Source organism: Mchenga conophoros, linkage group LG2, assembly GCF_057382185.1.
Source record: "Mchenga conophoros isolate Kocher_MC1m ecotype Shallow Benthic linkage group LG2, M_conophoros_male_GT1.1, whole genome shotgun sequence".
NCBI classification, from domain to species: Eukaryota; Metazoa; Chordata; class Actinopteri; order Cichliformes; family Cichlidae; genus Mchenga; species Mchenga conophoros.
The window spans coordinates 5,567,597-5,589,429 of NC_140527.1; the positions used below are offsets into that span (position 1 = coordinate 5,567,597).

General features: G+C 38.6%; 2 protein-coding genes across 4 annotated transcripts; both read right to left on the reverse strand.

Moving 5' to 3' along the window:
* Positions 1–8,617: 8,617 nt before the first annotated feature.
* Positions 8,618–14,014, reverse strand: spata4 (spermatogenesis associated 4). 2 transcript variants are annotated; one of them, XM_085246796.1, is made up of 5 exons: positions 13,742–14,014; positions 12,232–12,361; positions 11,267–11,318; positions 10,824–11,044; positions 8,618–10,034 (listed from the first exon to the last, which is right to left on the reverse strand). In XM_085246796.1, exons 1-5 carry the CDS (start codon positions 13,847–13,849, stop codon positions 9,940–9,942), a joined length of 606 nt encoding a protein of 201 aa, XP_085102922.1. In that variant the 5' UTR covers positions 13,850–14,014; the 3' UTR covers positions 8,618–9,939. The 2 variants fall into 2 exon arrangements, with proteins under 2 accessions (XP_085102922.1, XP_085102912.1); XM_085246786.1 differs by having other exon boundaries at positions 11,267–11,385; positions 13,734–14,004.
* A 224-nt stretch (positions 14,015–14,238) lies between these two features.
* asb5a (ankyrin repeat and SOCS box containing 5a) lies at positions 14,239–21,692 on the reverse strand. 2 transcript variants are annotated; one of them, XM_085284218.1, is made up of 7 exons: positions 20,315–20,729; positions 19,844–19,923; positions 17,005–17,112; positions 16,612–16,762; positions 15,973–16,107; positions 15,196–15,387; positions 14,239–15,062 (listed from the first exon to the last, which is right to left on the reverse strand). In XM_085284218.1, exons 1-7 carry the CDS (start codon positions 20,391–20,393, stop codon positions 14,935–14,937), a joined length of 873 nt encoding a protein of 290 aa, XP_085140344.1. In that variant the 5' UTR covers positions 20,394–20,729; the 3' UTR covers positions 14,239–14,934. The 2 variants fall into 2 exon arrangements, with proteins under 2 accessions (XP_085140344.1, XP_085140335.1); XM_085284209.1 differs by lacking the exon at positions 20,315–20,729 and adding an exon at positions 21,286–21,692 and having other exon boundaries at positions 14,247–15,062.
* Between the last annotated feature and the right edge of the window lie 141 nt (positions 21,693–21,833).

Consider the following 21,833-nt stretch of genomic DNA (forward strand, 5'->3'; position numbering starts at 1 on the left):
GTACATCTGATTTCAAAATGGGATTCTCCTAATCTTATTAGTCTTACAGATTAAGTTATACAATCACCAAGGCGTTGTCATTGGATTCTTGAATTCTAAATGGCACTATATGTCTAGAGCTGCAGACAAACAGCTCACACACTGATGAAAACTGCTAAATAATTATGCAAATACATACCTAGATCATGGACAGGACACAAGGTAATTGGAATTGGAAATTGGTATTTTAAACTGCTGTTGAGTGAAATATGCTGTATAAATAAAACCTGACTTGACAAAGTATGGACAGATGGGTGAATGGATGGATGATCAGACAGGTGGATTAGATGAAACTTTAATGATCCCTATGGGGAAAGGAAGCTTCTGCTGCAGCCAAGACCTGAGAGGCAATAGCGAAGGAGGTAAGTGAGGGTTGTAAGAGTGATTCAAGTAAGCACGCTAGCTTAAATAGACTGCAAAATATTAATCGGATGGAAGTTCAGCAAATTAACTTGCTAGAAATCACTTTTAGTCATCCGTTATCTTATTTGTGCCTGCTGTAATACCAGGAATGCCAAAAGCTTCACTCATAGGCCTTTCAGAAGAAAAGCAAGATAAAGTTTTTATGGTAATTATGGTAATGTGATGTGTATGTGATCATTTATTAATGATTCTATATAATGCTTTATTAATGTTTCATTGCTTAATGTAACATTCATTGAATTATTCAATTAGCCTACTTTAGTTTGTTGTCTAACCAACTGGTGTGTCAAAAATTACCATACCACTGAGTACCGCTTTGTAATTCAAATTAGCATTAAATGTTTATTAGCTTTTCTGGCAGCATGGATCAACGGATGGTGATGTCTGTAGTAAGAATCCAACCTTTCAGTCCAGACTTTTAATACCTCAATAAGTGTCAGATGCATTATTTTGAAATATTGTGCAGAAATTCCAGAATGTCCAGATAGCAGATATGGATATATGGCCCAAGAATTCCTGTTATGTCTACACAGGGCTCGTAAAATTGCTTGCTTGCCTGCTTATATTATCAGGTGAATGCTCAGTAGCATATTGTTTAAAGCTCTGCTGTGCATATGTAGATTCTAAACATCTTGCTTTATCATGAGATCAAGAGACAATTTCAACCACTTTCTCCCTTTTCCATCTCCTTAGGGGCTGCTCCCTTTTTTTTATTTTGTGCACACGATATAGTCTTAAATAGTCATTTGTATCTGGTGAATATCCATTCATCCATTTTCTTCTGCTTATCCAATTCAGGGCCATAGGGAGGGGTTGGAGCCCATCCCAGATGTCACAGGGAAAGAGGCAGGGTGCACCGTGGATAGGTTGCCAGACTATTGGGGCTAACACAAAGGGAAAGAGAACCATTAACACCTACAGCTTATTTAGAATCACCAGTTAACCTTCATGCATTTCTTTGGGAGGAAGCTGGATTACTTGGAGAAAACCCACAGAGGCACAGGGAGAACATGGAAGTCCACATAGAGAGGCCCCGGTGGATTTGAACATTGGACATTGTCCTTATTAAGGAGTTTAGAATCTCTAATTAAGTAAATAGCTTTTACAGAGGTTTAAGCACTAGATATAATATGTACATTCTCAGTATGTGTCCAACACAGTCAAAGACAAACATGTCATTGTGCATTCTCACTAGTTTCTTCCCACACTTACTAATCCTAAATGTAAGCACCACTATTATCTGCTTAGCTCAACAAGGGGAAGTTGCTGAAATGTGTTTGCTTTTCTGAATCAGGTCATTGCGTATATACTCTGAGCACGGTTTTTCAACCACTCAACATTTTTTTAATCCAGCTCTTAACTTTGTATAATGCCTGCTTATAAATATTGGTTGTTCATGTTATTTGAAGAGCTTTAAAGTGATTTGCATTCCAGTTTAATGAAAAATATTTGAACATTTAAGAGATATTGTTTGCACTTTGCATAGAAAGTATGTCTATGTTGAACTTGAGTTTTGTCTCCTGGTTTTGTGAAGTCAGGAACTTCAGTGACTAATACATGGTTAAACTGAAAGTCCATAAAAACATTTGAATAGCATTTGAGCCATACAAATACAATTAATACTGTAAGAACAAAAATATACTAAATTTTTTTAAATTAATTTTTTAACACATTGGTGTCCATTCCAGCATACAGACACACAAAATGCCCCACCCTTGGCCTGGATAACATAGCCACACACTAACCTACTGTGGCTAAGGGTGGGAGATTTGCTGTGGGGGAGGGCTTTTTTCTGGGGAAATCCGTAGCTTATAAATCTCCACTGGTTAGTGGAGCCCCCCTGAGGCGCTGACCTCCCTCCTCCCGCTGCATCCCGTCGGCACAAGAGATTCCTTCACACTGGGTGCCATAACGCTGATAGGAAAAATCAGCAGATGGTGAAACACTTTCTTAGGGCATTTTAAGGAGAAATGCTTTGTAAGATTATTTATCTGACATCTTTGATTCCAGTCACAGATGCAATGCATTTTGTATTTGAATTCAAAAGTATGTTATCCTAATTTTGTTTTCTTACATATTTTACACATGCAGAAAAGTCTTTAAATCCCCTGCATGCACTTATGACCAACAGAAGGAGGAAAAGAATCTCACTCTAAGCTTATTAATGCATCCTGGTTGTTCTCCAGAATGGGCTTGCTAGTTGCCATAGCAACCAGGCCTTAGATATTGTTGAGTAGGAGAAGCTGGATGTAGAAGTCGATGTAGAATTCACATATTACCCTGTAACCCTGGCTGGTGTTTTTTTCTTTTAAATGTAAAGTAGCCTATCTAACTTTAAAAAGGAAAATACCTGTAGTTAAAGTACGATTATTATTTGGCATTTATATTATATCACCAGTCGTATCTAGTACTTTAGATCTTTTAATATAAACAAATGCCTCTGAATGTGAGGCTCTGACTGAAAATCTAAATTTCAGTGGTTGTCTGCCAGTGTCTGCAGAAATCAACAGGCGACAGTGCTCTCCATCTTAAGTGCTGATGTGTGTTCACGCCTAGTCAAGCTGAGGAAAATCAAAAGACACTGAAAAATTAAGGAGGTCATTCTTTCAGCTCTACTGAGTGAGGAAGGGATGGAGGCTTTACCAACCATTAACAGTTACAGAAAGAGGTTGAACAATTGCAGACAATGATACGTACTATCATAGATGTGGAGTTCGCTTAAATGTCATATTTTCACTCATCCATCCAAGCATTTATTTTCTTCCAAGCAGTGGGAACAGGAGTAGAGTTGTGCAGACCTTCCACTCCCTGGCTCTGCAAGCTCTTCCAAAGCGTCCCTGAGGTATTCCAAGCAAACAAAGACAACATAATGTTGATCCTTAGACTACCTTAATTGGCTCCTGACAATTTCTGCCATTTGCATCTGCAGTCTCATTCGTATGTTCACTACCCACAGGTTAAATCCTCACCTTTGCCTTTTGGCTCAGCTCTCTGTTTTTGCCACAACACACTGGTATATTTATTTTATCACCGTAGACTGCGTTCTTCCCACACTTTTGAATACAACTCCAAGATGCTTGATCTCCTCCTAATGAGACAACAACTCATCTCCCAAACCCTGGCTGAACCTACAGATTGTGTCCATAAACGTTATGGACATAATCAGTGGTACAGTCCACATTAACTGGCAGAGTCAAACACTTACAGGGATCTGGTAGCCCATAGCAGCAATGCACCTCTCAAAGGGCATCCCAAGGGATACAGTATATGCCTTTTCTGTGTTTACAAAGTACGTTTGCTTAAGAACCAGTGAAAGGGCTGAATGGATGGTCTGGTGTTTTGCAACCATTAGATAAAAGCCTCCTTTATCTTTCTCAAATCTGAGCTTTGACTGATGCTTGTTTTATGCTTTGAGTGGGTGTAGCTCAAAGGTAGTCCGCAGACACTCATGGACTATGTCTATAGTTTTCATGCTGTAATTTTTTATCTTTAAAGTTTGTTTCAGGCTTCTCCCATTTCCAGTGAACTTCGCTCTTGCTAGATTTCATGTTCCAGTAGTATCTGCTCTGCAGTGATAACAAGCTCATCGAATTCTGTAAATATTAAGAAATGGCGCTCCAGTGCTTCCTTTAATACCTCCTTTAACATAGGACACTGGATCATCCTTTATGAAAGTAGAAAATGACATGATCCATAATCATACACCATCATCAAGCTGAAGTGGCATAGATGATTTAAATGTTAGCTTCAGTGCCCCCCGCCCATGCACATGTAGTAGTTCATTTTTGGGACATTGTAGTCTAAACACAGCAAACATTCATTATCACATCTTTTGTGGAGGCACAGTCAGATTTTCTGAGCTCAAAGGTTCTCTGTTCCTTATGAAGTCCCCATTTAGATCAGCTCAGCAGCAGAAAGTTACAGAACTCATCCACCAGAACGCTCCTAAACAGTTTAATAGATTATTTTGTTTCTTTGTTTTGAACTGTTACTGCACTTGACCCATGCTGCTCAGCAGTCTGATTAAAATCACATGTATTGTTACAGCAAAAAGAAATCTAATGGTCATCTGCAGCTAATGGTCTGTTGAGGCTATGGAGATCCTATCAGTACACCATTGTCCTATCTCTATTAAAAGCCTAGGCTCTTGGACAACATGAGAAGCTAGGCAGTCAGCCAGAAACACTTATCATCCTGTCATCTATTTTTCACTAGCTTTACAGCTCAGCTGTACTTCACAGTGAGCATCTCTGAGAGCTTGGCGATTTGGGACCATCAAAGCGATCTTAATCTGTGTGAATCTGAATAGATTTGGCACCAGAAAAAATAACATTTGTGATAAAAAATAAACACAAAAAACAGTGTTTTGCTAAGGTTCATATATTTTCTGAGCAGTGAAAAGGTATAAAATAGCTTTATTGAGGAACTCCTTTAGATCAGACATCAAAAGTCACCTATGAGGGACATATTCAGACAATAAGTCCTTCTGTCTAAAAGGATTCAGTAAATTAATCCATGCCAAAATCATAAAGAATTCTTATTTCTTTTTTTGAAATGACGACATATTGCTGGCACTGGAGATTTAAGTATGTGGAGCGGGAGGCTCCACTCTCAGCAAAAGCAATGAACATGAGGGGACTGACTGGACTGACAATGGGGACAAAAGTTTGACTGACTTGCCACTGACACCCAAGATTGCACCTACTCGCGATCGTGGCTCAAGAGTTGGCAGTTTGTTTTGTAATCAGAAGGTTGCTGGTTCGAGCCCCGGCTCAGACAGTCTCAGTCGTTGTGTCCTTGGGCAAGACACTTCACCCGTTGCCTACTGTTGGTGGTCAGAGGGCCCGGTGGTGTCAGTGTCCGGGAGCCTCGCCTCTTTCAGTGCGCCCCAGGGCAGCTGTGGCTACAATGTAGCTTGCCATCACCAGTGTGTGAATGGGTGGATGACTGGATGTAGTGTAAAGCGTTTTGGGGTCCTTAGGGACTAAGTAAAGTGCGATGCAAATACAGGCTATTTACTCCACCCAGCCAGGGTGGAAAGGAGGGATCTATGTTTTTACAGGAGGAGGAGAGGATGAAGGCGACATCCTAGTTTCGCATGAGCTTCTGACCCATGCAGATCTTTTAGTTGCCACTTTTCTGTGTGTATGTACTAGCAGTGTGTTATTATGACATCGTGTTGTTGACAATGCAAAGATCACAGTGAGAAACTGGTGTAATGTGTTATTACACCAGTTTCTCACCTTAACTAGGATAGACTGGTTAAGGTGGGGACCACTAATGCTGGTACGCTGACGCAGAGGCGTAGACACCATGTGCTAGCATGTAGGTCATTGGGGAATTTAGACCCAACTTTAGGGTCAGCCACTTATATAGACGCTTTAGGAGGGCCCAGAGGGGTCCCTAATAAATACCAGGTAGCATCAGGTTTTGAAAACATACCAGTCCTTTCAGCTTTCTTTACAGCCACACCAACTAAAAATGTGGATAAGATTAACTATGTCCATTACGATGTTAATGTTAAGGCTTGCCAATTTGACTACGGATGCAATTGAGGGATTAGCTGAGCAGGTGGCTCCTAGCTCTCTGATGGCTGTACAAAATAGGATGGCCCTTGATATGCTGTTGGCTGAAAAAGGGGGTGTCTGTGGGATGTTTGGAGACATGTGCTGCACATTCATTCCAGACAACACGGCCCCTGTGACCAGAGAGGGACTGAGAACATTATCCAAGGAAATGCATGAACATTCAGGGGTGAACAATCCTCTGGAGGAGTGGATGATGTTTGGGCAGTGGAAAGGGTTTATTTTGTCAATCTTGGTGCAAGATAGATGTTGTTGCTCAAAAGTTAAAAACTGCTAGACATTGGGGATGTGAAACTATGTGTAGGCCAGTGGAAACAGAAGAGCACGAAACAAGTGTTAAAATTAAAGATAAAAACCATAAAGCAAATGAGACGTGTTGAAAAATAAAGGTTAAGAACTAGGGTGCAGGGCACAACTGAATTTCCACTGCCATGTGGGTGGGATGACAGTGATAAACATGTTGTGATTGGCTGACTGGGGGACTGCTCCCTGTTGGCAAGGAGGGGTGTAATGAAAAGGTATAAAATAGCTTTATTGAAGAAATGCCTTAGATCATACATCAAATCATTCTCTAAATCATACTTTAGAACATACTCTGTGCAGCTTAGAGTTTGATGTGTGTGATCTCCATATGCATATGCTTTGCTGAATAAAGAGTTGAAGTTGGACTTCACGTCTCCGACTGACTTCTTGCCATCTAAAGAATCGGGTGAAGCCGGCGTGCTTCGACAGCAGCAACCATGTCATGGATGTATTACTTATAACTAAAAACTTAGACTGGTTATAATATACTAAGAGGAAAAACAAAGTATTTAGGACCAGTGTTGGTCAAGTTACTTGAAAAAAGTAATCAGTAAATAATTACTGATTACTTCCCCAAAAAAGTAATCCCGTTACTTTACTGATTACTTATTTTCAAAAGTAATTAATTACTTAGTTACTTTTTAAAAACACGATTTACAACCTGAAGAGGTGATAAAGCGATAGATCTTTCAGCCCAATTCTACTTTTTCTACATAATCCATCATATAAAATGTAATCAAATGGAAAAGTATCTTTTTTTTAACTTGTTTTATCAGTTTTAATCTTTTAACTTTATGCATCAAGCAAAAATTTAATGATATGCAACATTCTCTGACTTGAATAAATTAGTTTAACATTTAAACCTATTTTCTACACATTCCAGCACATAAAATAAAATATTTTTTGTGTTTACACTCAGTCTTTCAAATAGATGCAAGTAAAACAGCAGAAAATAAATAAAGTCAAAGACTCAGCGGTCCTGTTGCTCTATTTTCACCTGTAAAGCAGGACTACGGTAGGCGGAGGTTTACCCTGGTGCAGGTGTGCCGCGATCAGTTGAAGAATCCACGACTTTCTCTGTGAGTTTCCCATTACGTCATTGCGCACTCGGTGCTTGCTTGGAAGTTTAGGGGTTTTTTTCGCTGTAAAAAGAAGTTTTCTTCCCACGCACGATGGACGCTAATGTTTTTGTCACTTTTTATGGAATCAAACTCAAAGTAAGGTCAGTACTTCCATGCTTTAAACGCTGCACGCTCATGCTCTCTCCCACAATCGATATGTGATCCATTGTTGATCTGCACACAGCTGTTGTCACGAACGGCGCACTCGCTTACATCACGGTCGTGAGACATTCTCGCAAAAAATCACGGTTTTAGTAACGCAGTAACGCAGCGTTCCTACGGGAAAGTAACGGTAATCTAATTACCGTTTTTGCAATAGTAATCCCTTACTTTACTCGTTACTTGAAAAAAGTAATCAGATTACAGTAACGCGTTACTCTCTGTTTAGGACTAGTATGGCTAGATGTTGAAGTTAATGCCAATGATCTCTCTTGTAAGTACTGTACATTGGGTATTTTACATATCAAATACTCAGATTTATAAAACCACCACCCAATCTAACGTTTATGCCACAAGTGCCCTAAAACAGCATTATTGGTAATTACCCAAATCTTTGTTTATTTTTATGTAATAGTTAATCCACCAACATGTGCAAAATCTTTAATCAAAATTAGATTTTGCTACAATATAATTATTGCTGTTATCTGTGAATTTTCAAATTAACTCTTTTATTTTAAAAAAGGGAAGCAGATTAATACATTATCATTAAAATGCCAAATTACAGTTATTTAATTGTATTCATGAACCGAAAAATTTGTTTTGGTGACTGAATATTATGCTTCATTAATTTCTGACTTCTCAGTGCAGTCCGGGTCAAATTTGGGTAAAAACAAAAATCACGAATTCAGTTTGCTATTTGCCTAACAACATTATTTTTTCTCTTTCTATGACAAAGTCTAATATATTTGTTAAGCACTGTACAACGTGTAGGAAATGACAGTGTTTAATTTTACATTGTCTGGCAGGAAAGCCACTTAAATAAAAAATTAAAAAGCAGTCATTCGGTAGTGAGCACAAATGAGTGAGCACAAGTTTAGCTTTATTCATCCCAAGGGTTGGAAAATCCTTGAATTATAGCAGATAAAAACACTCAAGGAAACCAATAACAAAACAGCTTAAATAAAACAGAATAGTTCAATAAAAATGTAATATGACAAACCAAAACCGCTCAATAACGTGCACAAAATGAAGGAACTTATTTAAAAGGGAAAAAGTATAGAATGAAACACCAGCTATTGATATAATAGGACATTTAATATTGGGTGGGTGGAGAAAACATTTCACATTATATTATTCTATCTCCAGTTTAAGCTTGACTATTAAAATCATTATCCATGGAATTAAGTTAATGAATTTTGCATAGACTGTATGATGCTGTTGGGAGATCCCTGAGCAAAATGATACTTTATGACTGAAAATATAGGAATGTGCATGTAATGGTAGAAATATTAAGTCATTAACATAGCAGTATAGTAGAGTGTTCTTTTAGACAAGTTTTTGCATACAGGGAGTACTGGTACATAGAGTCATTACACTGAACATATGGTGTTTATTTTCTAGGCACAATCATGACTGTTCAGCTTGTTTTGTTGCAGCTCTAAATGAAGATGTGTCAGCACATTCAACTTATGTTGCTATGGGCAGAGGTTTTTTTTGACATTGAGGGGGAAAAAAAGACCAAAGCATCTTTGGTCTTTAGTTAACAGCAGTTTTTTATAAAAAAAAAAAAAGAAAGAAAGAAAAAACAGTGATTCAGCTCGTTGTATTTCTAAAATTGAAATCTCCAGTCAATAAAAATGCTGAAACACGCTTTGTAACCAAGAGCATTTATTTTTATTTAAAAAAAATGAAAGGGAAAAGCTTTCATGTCTTCCTGCCACAGTGACTGGGTGTTTAGCAAACCAATTAAGGAATCTGCTAATTTCTTCATAGAGTAGATTTTATCAGCATTTTTCAGGTTTCTCCCAAAATGAGAGACTGATTGAGAGACAGTGAGGCTGTGATGTCTGAAAATTTTGTAATATGCGAATATTCAGTAATATCTAACATTCATTATCAACTGTTATTTTTAAAATAACATTTCGTTATGCTGGTGAAACACAATGGTGAACAGTAAGGCAGCTCACTATAAGCTCAGTATAACCACTGCATAAATTTATAAAATGCAAATGGTACACCTTCAGCTCCTCTGCACAGGCCATTAAGAAATAATGGTATGATGTAATGCTGCCGCCTACTGGCAGAAACAGACACAGCATATATCATGGTAGAGACCTTTTACCATTATATAAGCGATAACAAGAAATTACGTCATGCATCATCCAAATCAAATCACATCAAATTACAGTCAGGTAAATACTGGTGAGGTATAATAGTTTGAGAAGGACTTTGTTTTGAATAACTGAAAATAAATGAGTTCATCATTTCACACATAAAACAGTGACAGCGCAGTTATTCAGTCGGTATCTTTAATAATTAACCAATGAATGTTTGGCTGGCTGACGGACCTTTATTTCCTTAAAGGAAACAGAAGCTCTGCTCCATGCTGGTGAAGACCACAGCTCTAGAACAGCAGAAACACATCCGTCAAAAGTGCAGCTACAATTACACTGGTGTATTAGTTCTGTTTTGTGCATTAAGTTATTCAGCATCACAGAAAGAAATACTTAAATTTAAAAAAAACCATTAACTTTAATAGCTACTTGTATATAAGCAGTGTTTTTAAAGCAGCTGCTGTGCAGGCAACAGCTGGATGTAACAGTTTCCTGGTATACATTTCCACTGCAAGCAACCAAGACCCAGCTATTCCACCACTGAAGGACATGTGTCAATATTTACCTCCCAAATTTACTGCAGCCAACTGGTGCATTCAACATTCTTACAAAATCAATTTTCTCTTCAGCTCACTTTTGCAAAAATAAACAAACAAATAAACAAAAGTAGAGAGTTTGTGCATACTTAAGGCATTGCCTTCAGGTGAACAGGTGTCAGAGCACTTATCCATCTGGCTTTGTGGAACAAGATTGTGGGGAGCTAAGGACTTCGCTTAGGCTTCACTTTAAAACGTCCTGTACTCAAAACAGGGCATTGTCAAAAAAAGCAAATTTCTACACAAATAAATTTGATTTATTCCCCTTTGCATGTGTTTTGACCCTGCTCTCTTATTTTGTCTCCAACACAAAAAAAGTAATGATTGTAAACTCTTAACTGGCCGTACTGAAAATCATGCAGTTATTAGCATTTCCCTACTGCAATATGCGAGAAATATGTCACCTCCTGATAATCTATTTAGCTCTTTGTATTTATGAATCTTAATATGAGATACAATGCCACTTAATCATGGATGACCTACCAGGGTTGAGAATTCTCTCTGCAGCTTTGTGCTCGTGGTGCCTGCGGAGGATGTTTTGTGCCTTCCTCTGGTTTGTGCTTATATCAGGCGCAGCCTTGATTTCTGTTGCTGTCAGGTTGTTCTTGATGGCTTTTGAAGCTGTGGAGCGAGCCAGGCTGGGAAGTAGGTTCTGGTATTCTTCATCGGTGAAGTCTGGCTCTGGGCCCTCTACATCACTGACTCTTAAAAGGGAAACACAATATATGTTATGATTCTTTGTCACATCGCTTTGACTGCTAAACAAATATTTGTGAGAGTTGCAATAGTATTGTTCTGGATCTTTTCATCATCATTAGCATTAATAGTTACACGTGTCGTCACATATTTGTAGTTCCATATACAAAAAAGGCAAACATTTATTTTTAAAGATGAATATTACATCAGATATAAAGCTGCCAACATACCTCCCTTTAGTTAAAATAGTGTAAACTTCCAGCACCAACAGCTCAGCTGCTCCTGGTTTACAATGGATTGTTCCATCAATGGCCTCCTTTTTCAAGTACAGATTCCGCTTCTCTAAAGACTGAATCAATAAACTTTGTAGATTATATTTAAACACTTGAATGGAGAAGGAAACCACTTTACGATTCAGTTAACACAGGCACTGTGGGTAGTGAAAATGTCACATCCCAGCGGGACCTCAACACAGGGTTGGACTGGTAAATCTGGCATACTGGGCATTTTGTGCACCAGCTGTACAAGCACTGACAACAGCCCATTCATTTATTTTCAATACTGACACTGGATTGCCCAATCAATCTCTTAATGTGACCAGCCCATCCCCTTTGCTGTGTGGAAGAAGTGGTGAAAAGGTGAAGCTGAAAAGCTGAAAGAAAACAATAAAAAGAAATTAAGAACAACCAACATGTTAGCTGTCGGGGCTGCTGCTCCACCATGAACCGGGAACAACTAGTAACCAATCTTCAGTTACAGCACGCTGTTGCTGCAAGTGCCTGCTGTGGAGAAGTGAGGGGGAGATGGAGGTAGATGAAATTGACGTGGTGAGAAAATAGATGAAGGGACATAATAAAGAAGGAACTTTGACCACGAGCCATTGCTAATAGCTGAAGTTTAGCTTTTAACTGTACCAACTATTTAAGTCCACGTCCAGCCCTGCTTCAACATATGCACTTAAAGCTCCATGCTGTCTGTGTGTCTGTGCCCCTGGTGTATTGCAGATTAACCAAAACATTTATTTATGACACTTGCAGTAGCAGTAGCCTGCAACAAGTAAGAGAAACTTGAACTTGTATTATTTAAACACCAAACTGTAGCTGGAAGATGCATTTCAGTGACATGCCAACTGCAGTGAATAAAAAAAGCATTTCTTCGTGGCTCATTATATTTTTGAATATTTTGCTCTGCTCACCCGCTCTATCTGGCTCCAGTTCCACTGTTTGGCAGAAAGCGATGTTCCTCTGTCGTATGAGTGCAATGAAAAGTCTCGGGGGTAATAATGAGAAAATATCTGTGCCACAAGGTAGCCGCTGGAAAAATCTCTGGAAATGAAATACAGAAATAACAATATGCACTTACTGGCTCTACCAGTGGAATTTGCCTTAGCACTTGGTTATTCCTTGTCATAGCAGATTTATTGTTATCCTTGCGTTTTCCTTCTTTTTTAATCAACCTCACATAATCCTGCTCCTTTTAAGTTGGTTATTCGCTTCATATTTTATGCATTGTAAGTTTGTGTTTAAATGAGGAAACGGAAGAAAATGGGCCACATGGTAGTTCAGAATTTGGATATGCTGTATATAAATTAGGAAATTGATACAAACACAGTTTACAGTGTGCTGGAAATTGGGTGGGTGGGTGTGAGGGGGAGGTAGATTTTGTGTGGTGATATTGTATTGATACAGGGACACCAAATATCACTTTAATTTAATTTTAAACAAATTAAAATATTCTGGAATTACTATGAGGACTCACCTCACGCACCACAATCCTGAGATAATGATAGCCAGACAAACTTCAATTAAATTGGCTCAACTCTAAGCCCATCCAACACTGGACACACTTAGCTTGACAAAGCCAGCTCTTTTACACAATTTTCAAACAGCCTCATGCTTTAAAACTTACAAGCTGATGAATGACCTCCTTTTAATTTCAAAGAGACATTTTTCTTCATAAGGTCTGGCCTGCACAGTCCCATCCACTCAGTTTCCTTCTCATTCATGCTGGTTACCATGATTGCTGCAGAAGCACTAAACCACTGTTAGCCAACTAATGAAATTAAGATTGCACTGCAACAACCTATCTTTACCAAACTGTATGAATTTAACTTCCAGTTCATGTGTATCAGTAGAATTCAGCTAAGGGGGTACATCAATGCCGTAATGGGTACTGTATGTGTGTGTGTGGATTTATATATATCATGAATGTATGTATTGTGCATTCATTTATTCCTCTATTCCTCTTTTCTGCTGAACTAACAGTTCAGCTGCTGTTCTGATCTTCGGGATTCAGAGGTTATCCACAGATCTCCTTTTTTCAGTCACAAGAGTCCAGGAGCTAATAAAAAGTGCGACATCGTGTGCATATATAAAATGTGCAGGCTTAGATACAGCGTGACACTTGGTCACCCTAGTTTTATGTGATTTTTTTTTTCTTTTTTTTTATTCTGCAGTTACATGTTTTTTTAAGTTAGAAAAAAGATTAAATGGTATCTAAAAATGGTATCTACATTCAATTTAGCTAGCTAACAGTAGGTTAGTAAAAACACAACATAATACTTTTCTAACAATATGCAGGAAAATAGACGTGTAAAAATAGATATATATATATTTTTTAAATTACACATATCCTCTTTTAAATATTCTTCTTCTTTTCTTTTATTCGTATTTGTGATTCACAAAATAGGTTCTGTACCTGCGCACATTTTTGGGATAAAATGCCAAGTCCAGAGTTTGCAGCCACTTGACTACTTCTCTTGGTAGTCCTGTTTTCTTGGGACATTCTGCGAAACATATGCTGCTCCGAGCCATGAAATCTACACACCAGTGACTTTTCTATCGCTGTTACCAGTCACCTCCATAAATCAAGCCGAGATCTGCTTTTTTTTAAGGGAGGGCTAATTGACGAGCTCCTGGCCTGTTTTGTTGAGATTTCTATGACAACGGCACTCTGCGGTGCTAAACCGTGTCGGTAGCGGCGTGCTGCCCTCTAGAGGATGAGCGGTCTGTTTCTTCAGTTATTTATTTATTTGGCTAACATTTGTATAAAGCTTTTAAATAATAGTGCTACCCAATAAATAATACTAGAGCATACACAACTGCATGTAATATAACAATGAAACTGAAATAATTCATTAGAAATACTGAAGCTAAACTCAGATATATGAAATAAAAAATCAAAATACGGCCAAAATATTATCAAATGGCACATGAATATCTTGTTAATAATATGTTAGAGCATGAAAGTTCCATTCAGCTACACACATTTCCATCTGAGCAGTTGTCAGCGGTCAGTAATCCAAGCTTAAACTTGTCAACTTTTTGAATAACTGGTTCCACCACTGAGACAAACATCAGTAACAAATCCACCATGTGGCTGCTGGGAAAGACATATTTGAATGCAACAGGTTTCAAAACAGATTTTTAATAATCTAATGTTAAATGCGAAACAATGAACATTCATTAACATACAGCATATAGTGTGCATTTACACGATATTCGAATCTTTTATGGGGGGGTTTAAATATAAAGTGCAGCACTCACTGGCAACTAGTAAGGCATTTTCTAAACACTGCAGAACAGAAAACAAAATATTTATTATTAATGTTATTCAAACAAAATTAACCTAGGGAAAACTAATCCTGGAAGTTTGTTTTAGTGGCATCCTGCTTTACATTTATCCAGGTCCACACATCCTCACATGGGAATCAGGCCAGCTCAACACAGCTGCTACAGTCAGCTACTCGGCCGTGTAGCTAATTCAAATTAATTGCTTTTACTGGATTGACTGGAAGCTAAAATTAAAGTTAAGAGGAGTGTGGAGTTGATATAATTTTTTGGTGTCCAAGGCTTCTTCCTGCAAGTCCCATTTAGGCAGACAGTTTCATAGTCTGTTGTCATTGGTACTGCAGGTAGCTCTTGATCCTGTTAGGCAGAGGAAGATGGGAAAGAAGGTGGAGTCTGTCGCGTCCAACGCAGTTTCTGATGCACTGACGACACAACTGGCTAAGCAACCGTGGTGTAGCTATGAAAAGGAGACAGGAAAACATTATTTATCACTGTTAATTGGTGGTTAAAAAAAGACAGAAACAGATCAAAGCAAGGTCAGGAAGGGATCAATGATTGCGAACGAAACCAAGCAAAAAGTAAACTCATACCTTCATAAAGCAGTAGAAAGCCTTCTGTAAGACTGCTGGGTGGAGCCACATCCACTGGCCTCTGAAACTCTGTGTTCCTGGCATTAATGTCTGCGCCAAAGTCCAGCAGCAACTTCACTACAGCTGTGCAGTCTTTTTCTGCAGCTGCATGTAAAGGTGAATCCAGGGATTTACCTTTCTGTACATTTGCACCTACATGGAGGAGACTATAATTATCCATAGTCCAATCAGAAAACTCCAATATCAGATACCTGTATTGTTAAGTACAAGTAGCTTTGGTTAATTTGTGATTATATTTTTAATTTACCTTTTCTTTACTTGCCTAAATTAGTACCTTATTTCAAAGACTGCAGTGAGACACAAATGGGCACACTAATCACTTGTATATGTAATCAGTCACTTGTTGGGTATAAATGTGGTCCCACTTCTTATTGAAATTGCAATGTGTGCTGTGCTTGTATTAAGTTCTTGTTTACTAAGGCTGCTGCTAATAAAACAATTAGTTTGTCTGTTTCTTATGTGATAGAGCTCTCATTAGCTCTTTGTTACACCTTTTGCACTTGACAATTTGCAGTCTCATTGTTTGTCATATTCCTAGCACAGAATTTATCATATTGTTGTTTAAATGTTTTTATCCCCCCCCCAGAGGCCTCTAAAATCCTCTGAGCATGCATATATTTATTATATATCAGTTTGTTTTTGTGTTTCTAATGCGCTTAAGTCCATATGTTCACATAGGACTTTTCTGTAAACATCGACACAGTTCTACGAACTGACCTTCCCTCAGGAGTTTCCTGGCACATTCGAGCTCTTGGCAGACGCAGGCTGTATATAGTGCTGTGCCCAGGTGAGGAATGTCCATGTCCACATCTGCCCCCCAAGTCACCAGAGCCTCTACACAACCGTAATGACCTGGAAGTAATGAAGCGTGAAGTCAGTAATCAGTAAGTGACAATGCAAAATAATTCTCCAAGCTGTCTGCTCAGGCCCTGTTGGATTTATAGCTAAAGCTGTTTATCATAGTGCATGTAAGAACGTGCTTATAGCACAGTAAAGGACACAAAATCAGGTCGAAAGTCAAGCGTAATCTGCAGTGAGGGGAACTGCGATAATGTTGGGTTATTTTCTGATTATAGTGCTCTGATTATACCGTTAGTCAAAAATAATGACTCTCATCAGCAAAAGCTGGCTCTCACAAGCTTAAGTCTCTTAGGACTGGTCCTCTAACACTGGCTCACTTTGAAGTAAATGGTCCATGTAGAATAGTCTCTTTTTGCAAGGGAATATCTTTCCATTGTGTTTCACATACACCCACACAGTAAGACATGCATAATCATGTAACACTAACTTGAATCACAAAAAATACTGAAAATAATCAGTTTGTGAATTTTTGTAAAATCGTTGGCCATGACATACCTTTGCTGGTTGCTTCGTGTATCGGAGAAGGTTGATATACAAGACTCTGGGGTTTTGCTCCATTTTCCAGAAGGATTTCCGTGCATGCCACACTGCCCACTGTACAGGCATTGAACAGAGCGGTGACTCCATCAATTGTAGAAGCATTGACCTGTGAACACATTTTCCTTTTATTCTTATATTTAGGCCTTATTTAATCATGCAAGTTGACTAATAGTAACAGCCTGGGGGTACAGTTGAAAGGGAACAACAACAACTTAATAGCTCTGCAGTGACTGAAACAGGACATTGCTCATTTGTTACCCTTACCCAGATTTTCCCAGCCATGGAAATTTAATTTGACCTGTGCAACATGGCAACATTAAAGAGTCACCAGGCCACTATAGGACTTACATTTGCTCCTGCATCAATGAGTGCTCTGGCACAGGCAACATGGTCTCCAAGACAGGCCTCATGCAGGGGTGTTACATGGTCTATAGTCAGAACATTTACATTGTGACCCTGGAAACAGAATCAAATAGCCACAAATATTTAGTGGGCATGGATATTTATGGGACATTAACTCATAAATGAACAAGAACATTAATAAAGTTTATCTCCTCTTACAAAACACAGACATTCTCTTCAGTCAGGGTTCTTAGCGATTTTCAAACTGTGATGATTTCAACAGCAGGGATTAACAAGCCTGCTAATTAAACCAATTAAATCCAACTTAAAGCCAGTAAAGAGCTAATAAATTACCATCTGAAGTCCTGTAATAATTGTCCTACTTTGTTATGAATTTGTCTGACTAGAGCAAAGCATTGTTTCCTCTGTAGCTGAAGTCACAGGCTTTTTTGTAGCACACTCTGTGAGCAGCTGGAAATGCAAGTGGAGATTTCACTTTTAATGCATTTGTATTAGTATTGTACTTGTTTTTGTTTGTGATTATTCTTTCCTTAGCATATGCTCAAATAATAGTTCCATGGTCAAACTCCCCTCACACACTATACATAAGGGGCATGTATATGCCATAAAAACTACAAAAATCACATTAATTTTAAAACCATGTGGTTATTGTAACCCATAGTACAAGTTTGAGTATTTACATTTTGTGTTGTTGGCATTTAGCTAGCCTGTATATTGAAACTTATGAACTGTTGTTAAGTATGTACAGGTTTAAAGTGTTAAATAGGGCAGTGAATAGAAAGTACAATCTCTTACAATTCCAGGGGTTTGGGCCATGAATTAAAAAGAAAATCTTTGGGTAAATAAGGCCTTTGAACTACTGTACAATACATGATATATCAAACCATGCCATTGTTTATTTTCCAAAAACTAGGCCAAAATCCTAGCACTATGTGAAAAATTAAGTACACTCCATGATTCAATAGCTTGTAGAACAAACTTTACTCTGACATTGTTCTTTAGAACAGGGTTTGTGGGGATTTATCCACAGCTTCCTCAAGGTCTCACCACAGCATTTTAGCTAAGAGGTTGATCTGGACTTTGACTGTCCCACTGCAACACCTTGGGTCTTTTCTTTTTCAGCCATTCTGTTGTAGGTTTGCTCTTGTGGTGATGTTCTAGTCTGTGACCAAATTTCAGCTAAGCTCTAACAGATAGCCTCATCTTTAACTGTAGAATGGTGTTGAACGGTGTTCATGGTTAGCTCAGTGACTGCTAGGGGCCCAGGATGTGTGATTGCAGAAGAAGCTCAAATCATCACCCCTCCACCACTGAGCTTGACAGTTACTATGAACAATTACTGTCACTATGAAGCGATTGTGCTGATATGTTGTGTTTCTGTTTTGCCAGATGTGGCACTGTGAATAATGGCCAAACATCTCCACTTAGGACATTGGTTCCAGGTGCTGCCATGTTCGTTTTAGAGAGAACAGGCTTTCTACTGGCAACCCTTCCAAACAAACCATATTAGTTCAGTCTTTTCCTAATTGTACTATAATGAGATGTAGCTTTTGGGTTTTTGGCAGTGTCTCTGGGCATTGCAGAGATGAATTTGGCAACTGTCTTGAATGTTTTCCACTTGTGAATAATCTTTCTCACTGTAGAATGATTTGGTCTTCCCAAACAGATCAGCAGCAACAATTGCTTCTTTAAGATAATCGCCTAGTTTTTCCTTATTCGTTGGCAATGTGCTAAACATTGACACACACCTGCACGCTCCAGACCAGCAAGTGCCAAAATGTCTGCTCTTATATCAGTGGTTACACTTGCTGATGATCAGTTACTCAGATGCTTTTACCCTAATGCATTTAGGGTGTACATAATTGTTTCTGCACTTTGGCTCAATTTTTTATCATGAAAATAATGACAGAGTGTGTGTTATGTCGTGTTTTTTTTAATTCGTTTTAGGTGGTATTTACAAGATTTGTGGAGCTGTTCAGAACCATGCATCCATTTTTATCGGCTTATTTAGTTCAGGGTCGTGATGGGGCTGGAGATAATCCCACTGGTCTTAAGCTTGAAGGGTAAAACTGGACAGGTGACCAGTCTGTATCAGGGCTCACCCAGTGAGCCAGACAAACACTCATGCTCACATCCACACTTATAGCCAATTTAGAATTACCACTTAACCTATCACGCATGTCTTTGGACTATGGGAGGAAGCCAGAGTGCCCATAGAGAACCACAGGCAAAAGAGATAACATACAAATTCCACTCAGAAAAGTCCCAGCTGGTCAGGGGATTTGGACCTTCTTGCTTTGAGGAAACAATGCCTACTATTGCACCACTGTGCTGCCGTGTAAGGAACAGCTTTATATCTTATATATATATTTTTTTAATATGCACTGATACATCAACTCTTATAATTGACAGATAGCGTGAAACAGTATCTTCCCTGTTGGATCACTAACATTATTAGCATTTTTATGCCGCATGGAAAGCTAGAACTACGTAGTGAAATATGGAAATAGTTATCAATAATTTATCTGGTAGGTGTATACTGTGTTATTCTCATTAAAAAATATTGCTGCTACAAGCATACCAAGCATATGCTATATTGTAATCTTGACCCAGGTAATAATTTTATACAAGTCTTACAGATAACTTTATAGCAGTCTCCAGAGTTTTATCCATACCTTGATCTCTTTATCAAGGTGTGGATAAATCTACAAAGTTACTGAACCAAACTGGCTTGTGGAAGAGATGGTTACAACAGGATTCATGTTTGCAGATGAGAGGTTACACATTACCCGCCTGCCTCCAAGGGAATTGTGTTTTTCTTCACCTGTAAAATGAGGGTCCTCAAGGCCAGGAGGCGGCCCTGACTGGCAGCATCGTGGAGGGGTGAGCGGTCTGCCCAAGATCCTGTGACAGGAATATGAATTCAGTATTCAATTCAGTATTGAACACTTAAATGTATTATTATTTACTTAATTCTCTCATCCAGAGAAATAAAAATAAAATCAACAGTACAGAGAAAGCTTCAAATATGCATTCTCCTGCCACACATCTAAACATAGCAAGTAGGTGTTTTAACCTCTCAAGTCACGTTTTACCTTTCATCTTCCAAGAGTTAATGCACCCAGCAGCATATGGTTATGTGACTTAACAGCGCTTGAAAATTCCTGATGCATTAAACTCTGCACTATCACACTCCATTCACATGACAAATGAAAGTAAACCTGCCAAACTGGCTGTGCCCTTTTAATAAAAAAGAAGGAACTCCAGAAAAAAGAAGAAATGTCTTCAGGCACACCTGAGTCAATGTCCAGAATAACAGCTGATGCATTCCACACGTTCTCATCGTCATCATCTTCATCCATCCTTTCATCCATATTCTTTATAAATTATACAATAATCCACCCAATGTTTTCTATTAAATCATGCTTTTTTATTCATGCACCTTATTTTCCCTGACTGACATTATAATCTGAAATACAGACAGGACCAGCTAGAGACATCAAACAGATTTCTCAGAACAAGAAAGACCATCTCTACGGGACCGTGACAAATACCCTGAGCTTGGTCAATTAGTATTCCATGGAGTGGGTACACTTTAGATTAAACAGCCCTTTGGATGATAGTACAGATTATGTTGTTGTCGTGTCTGTCTTCCCTCAGAATGTGCCTTCGAACCGCCTGTTCCTGAGAATGTGGAGTGTTGTTTTGGTGGCTGTGTGAAAGTGTGCACTGCATAGCTGGGAATGGAAACTAGGGCAGGATGCGGCTGGGGGAGGGGATATCATGACTGCGTTCTATTAATACATTAGAGAGAAAGAGCTGCCGGGCCAACAGTGTCTTCATTTAATATTGAATGTACAGTTCAGGATTTCTAAGTAGCTTTTAAGCTAATGAAAGAAAAGTGGGCTATCAATGATATTTCTAGTATGTATTAATGTGAACACAATTAATGGCTTTTATACTCATTGGATTAGCAATGCAGTATTTATAGCTCATTTGTAAACACTGAAATTGTGTGTGTGTGTCTGTGTGCATGGAAGGCTTCTGTAGGATTCTAAAGAAAACATTTACATTTGACCTCTGACCTTTTACAGTTGGGGTTAAATGCATTGCAGGGTGTTTGTAACCATAATTTATTTATATTGTGGTTACATTTAAGATGTGTTTGCCATCATCGTACAGATATATTTTATTAAACAAAGTAACCAAATTAATAACAAATCAAGTGTTAGTGCTTTTTAAAACGACCTGTCTCAGAGTACTCACTGTGTTGTTGACCATAATCATAGAACTCTGCTGATATCCTGGCAGCCTCTTTGCGATTCCCACGGACAATGTAGAAGTATGTCAGCAAGTTAAGAGAGATCTTAACAAAAAGCTTAAAGCAGAACAGTGCCAAGATGCTGAGGTAAACATTGGACAACTGGGCTGCGAAGGGCTTGTTGGTGAATTCCTCTGTATGGTCTGACATTTCCTCTGGCACGATACAGAAGAGCTTTGGTTATGATGAACGCAGGATCAGATGCCACTACAAAAAGCATAAGAGTAGCCTGCTTTTTCCTCCCAGTGCACTGACTAGTTGGCTGGTCCTGACAAAGCACGGGCTGGAAAAAATTCTCTGCAGCTGCTACTGTGCCTGATTGCAACAACTGAAATGTAAGTGTACACTATGTTTGGATGTGGGTGGGCTCAAGTTATATAAATTTCAAACTTACAAACTTGTTTTAATTGCAGAGGTGATGTAATTTCCCCAAAAAATGTAAGTCATGGCAGCATTTAATTCATATTTTTCATTAAAATGTCTTTTTGCATGA

What these genes read in the sequence shown, in the direction of transcription:
- spata4 (XM_085246786.1), bottom strand. Translation starts at nt 13,849, where the DNA reads ATGGCTCGGAGCAGCATATGTTTCGCAGAATGTCCCAAGAAAACAGGA. An exon ending in TATCCCAAAAATGTGCGCAG is followed by an intron (nt 12,362 to 13,733) that starts GTACAGAACCTA and finishes TTTCATTTCCAG; the next exon opens with AGATTTTTCCAGCGGCTACC. An exon ending in ACTATTTTAACTAAAGGGAG is followed by an intron (nt 11,045 to 11,266) that starts GTATGTTGGCAG and finishes TTCCCTTTTAAG; the next exon opens with AGTCAGTGATGTAGAGGGCC.
- asb5a (XM_085284209.1), bottom strand. Translation starts at nt 21,490, where the DNA reads ATGTCAGACCATACAGAGGAATTCACCAACAAGCCCTTCGCAGCCCAG. An exon ending in TGATTATGGTCAACAACACA is followed by an intron (nt 19,924 to 21,285) that starts GTGAGTACTCTG and finishes TTCCTGTCACAG; the next exon opens with GATCTTGGGCAGACCGCTCA. An exon ending in ACACGAAGCAACCAGCAAAG is followed by an intron (nt 16,108 to 16,611) that starts GTATGTCATGGC and finishes CATTACTTCCAG; the next exon opens with GTCATTACGGTTGTGTAGAG.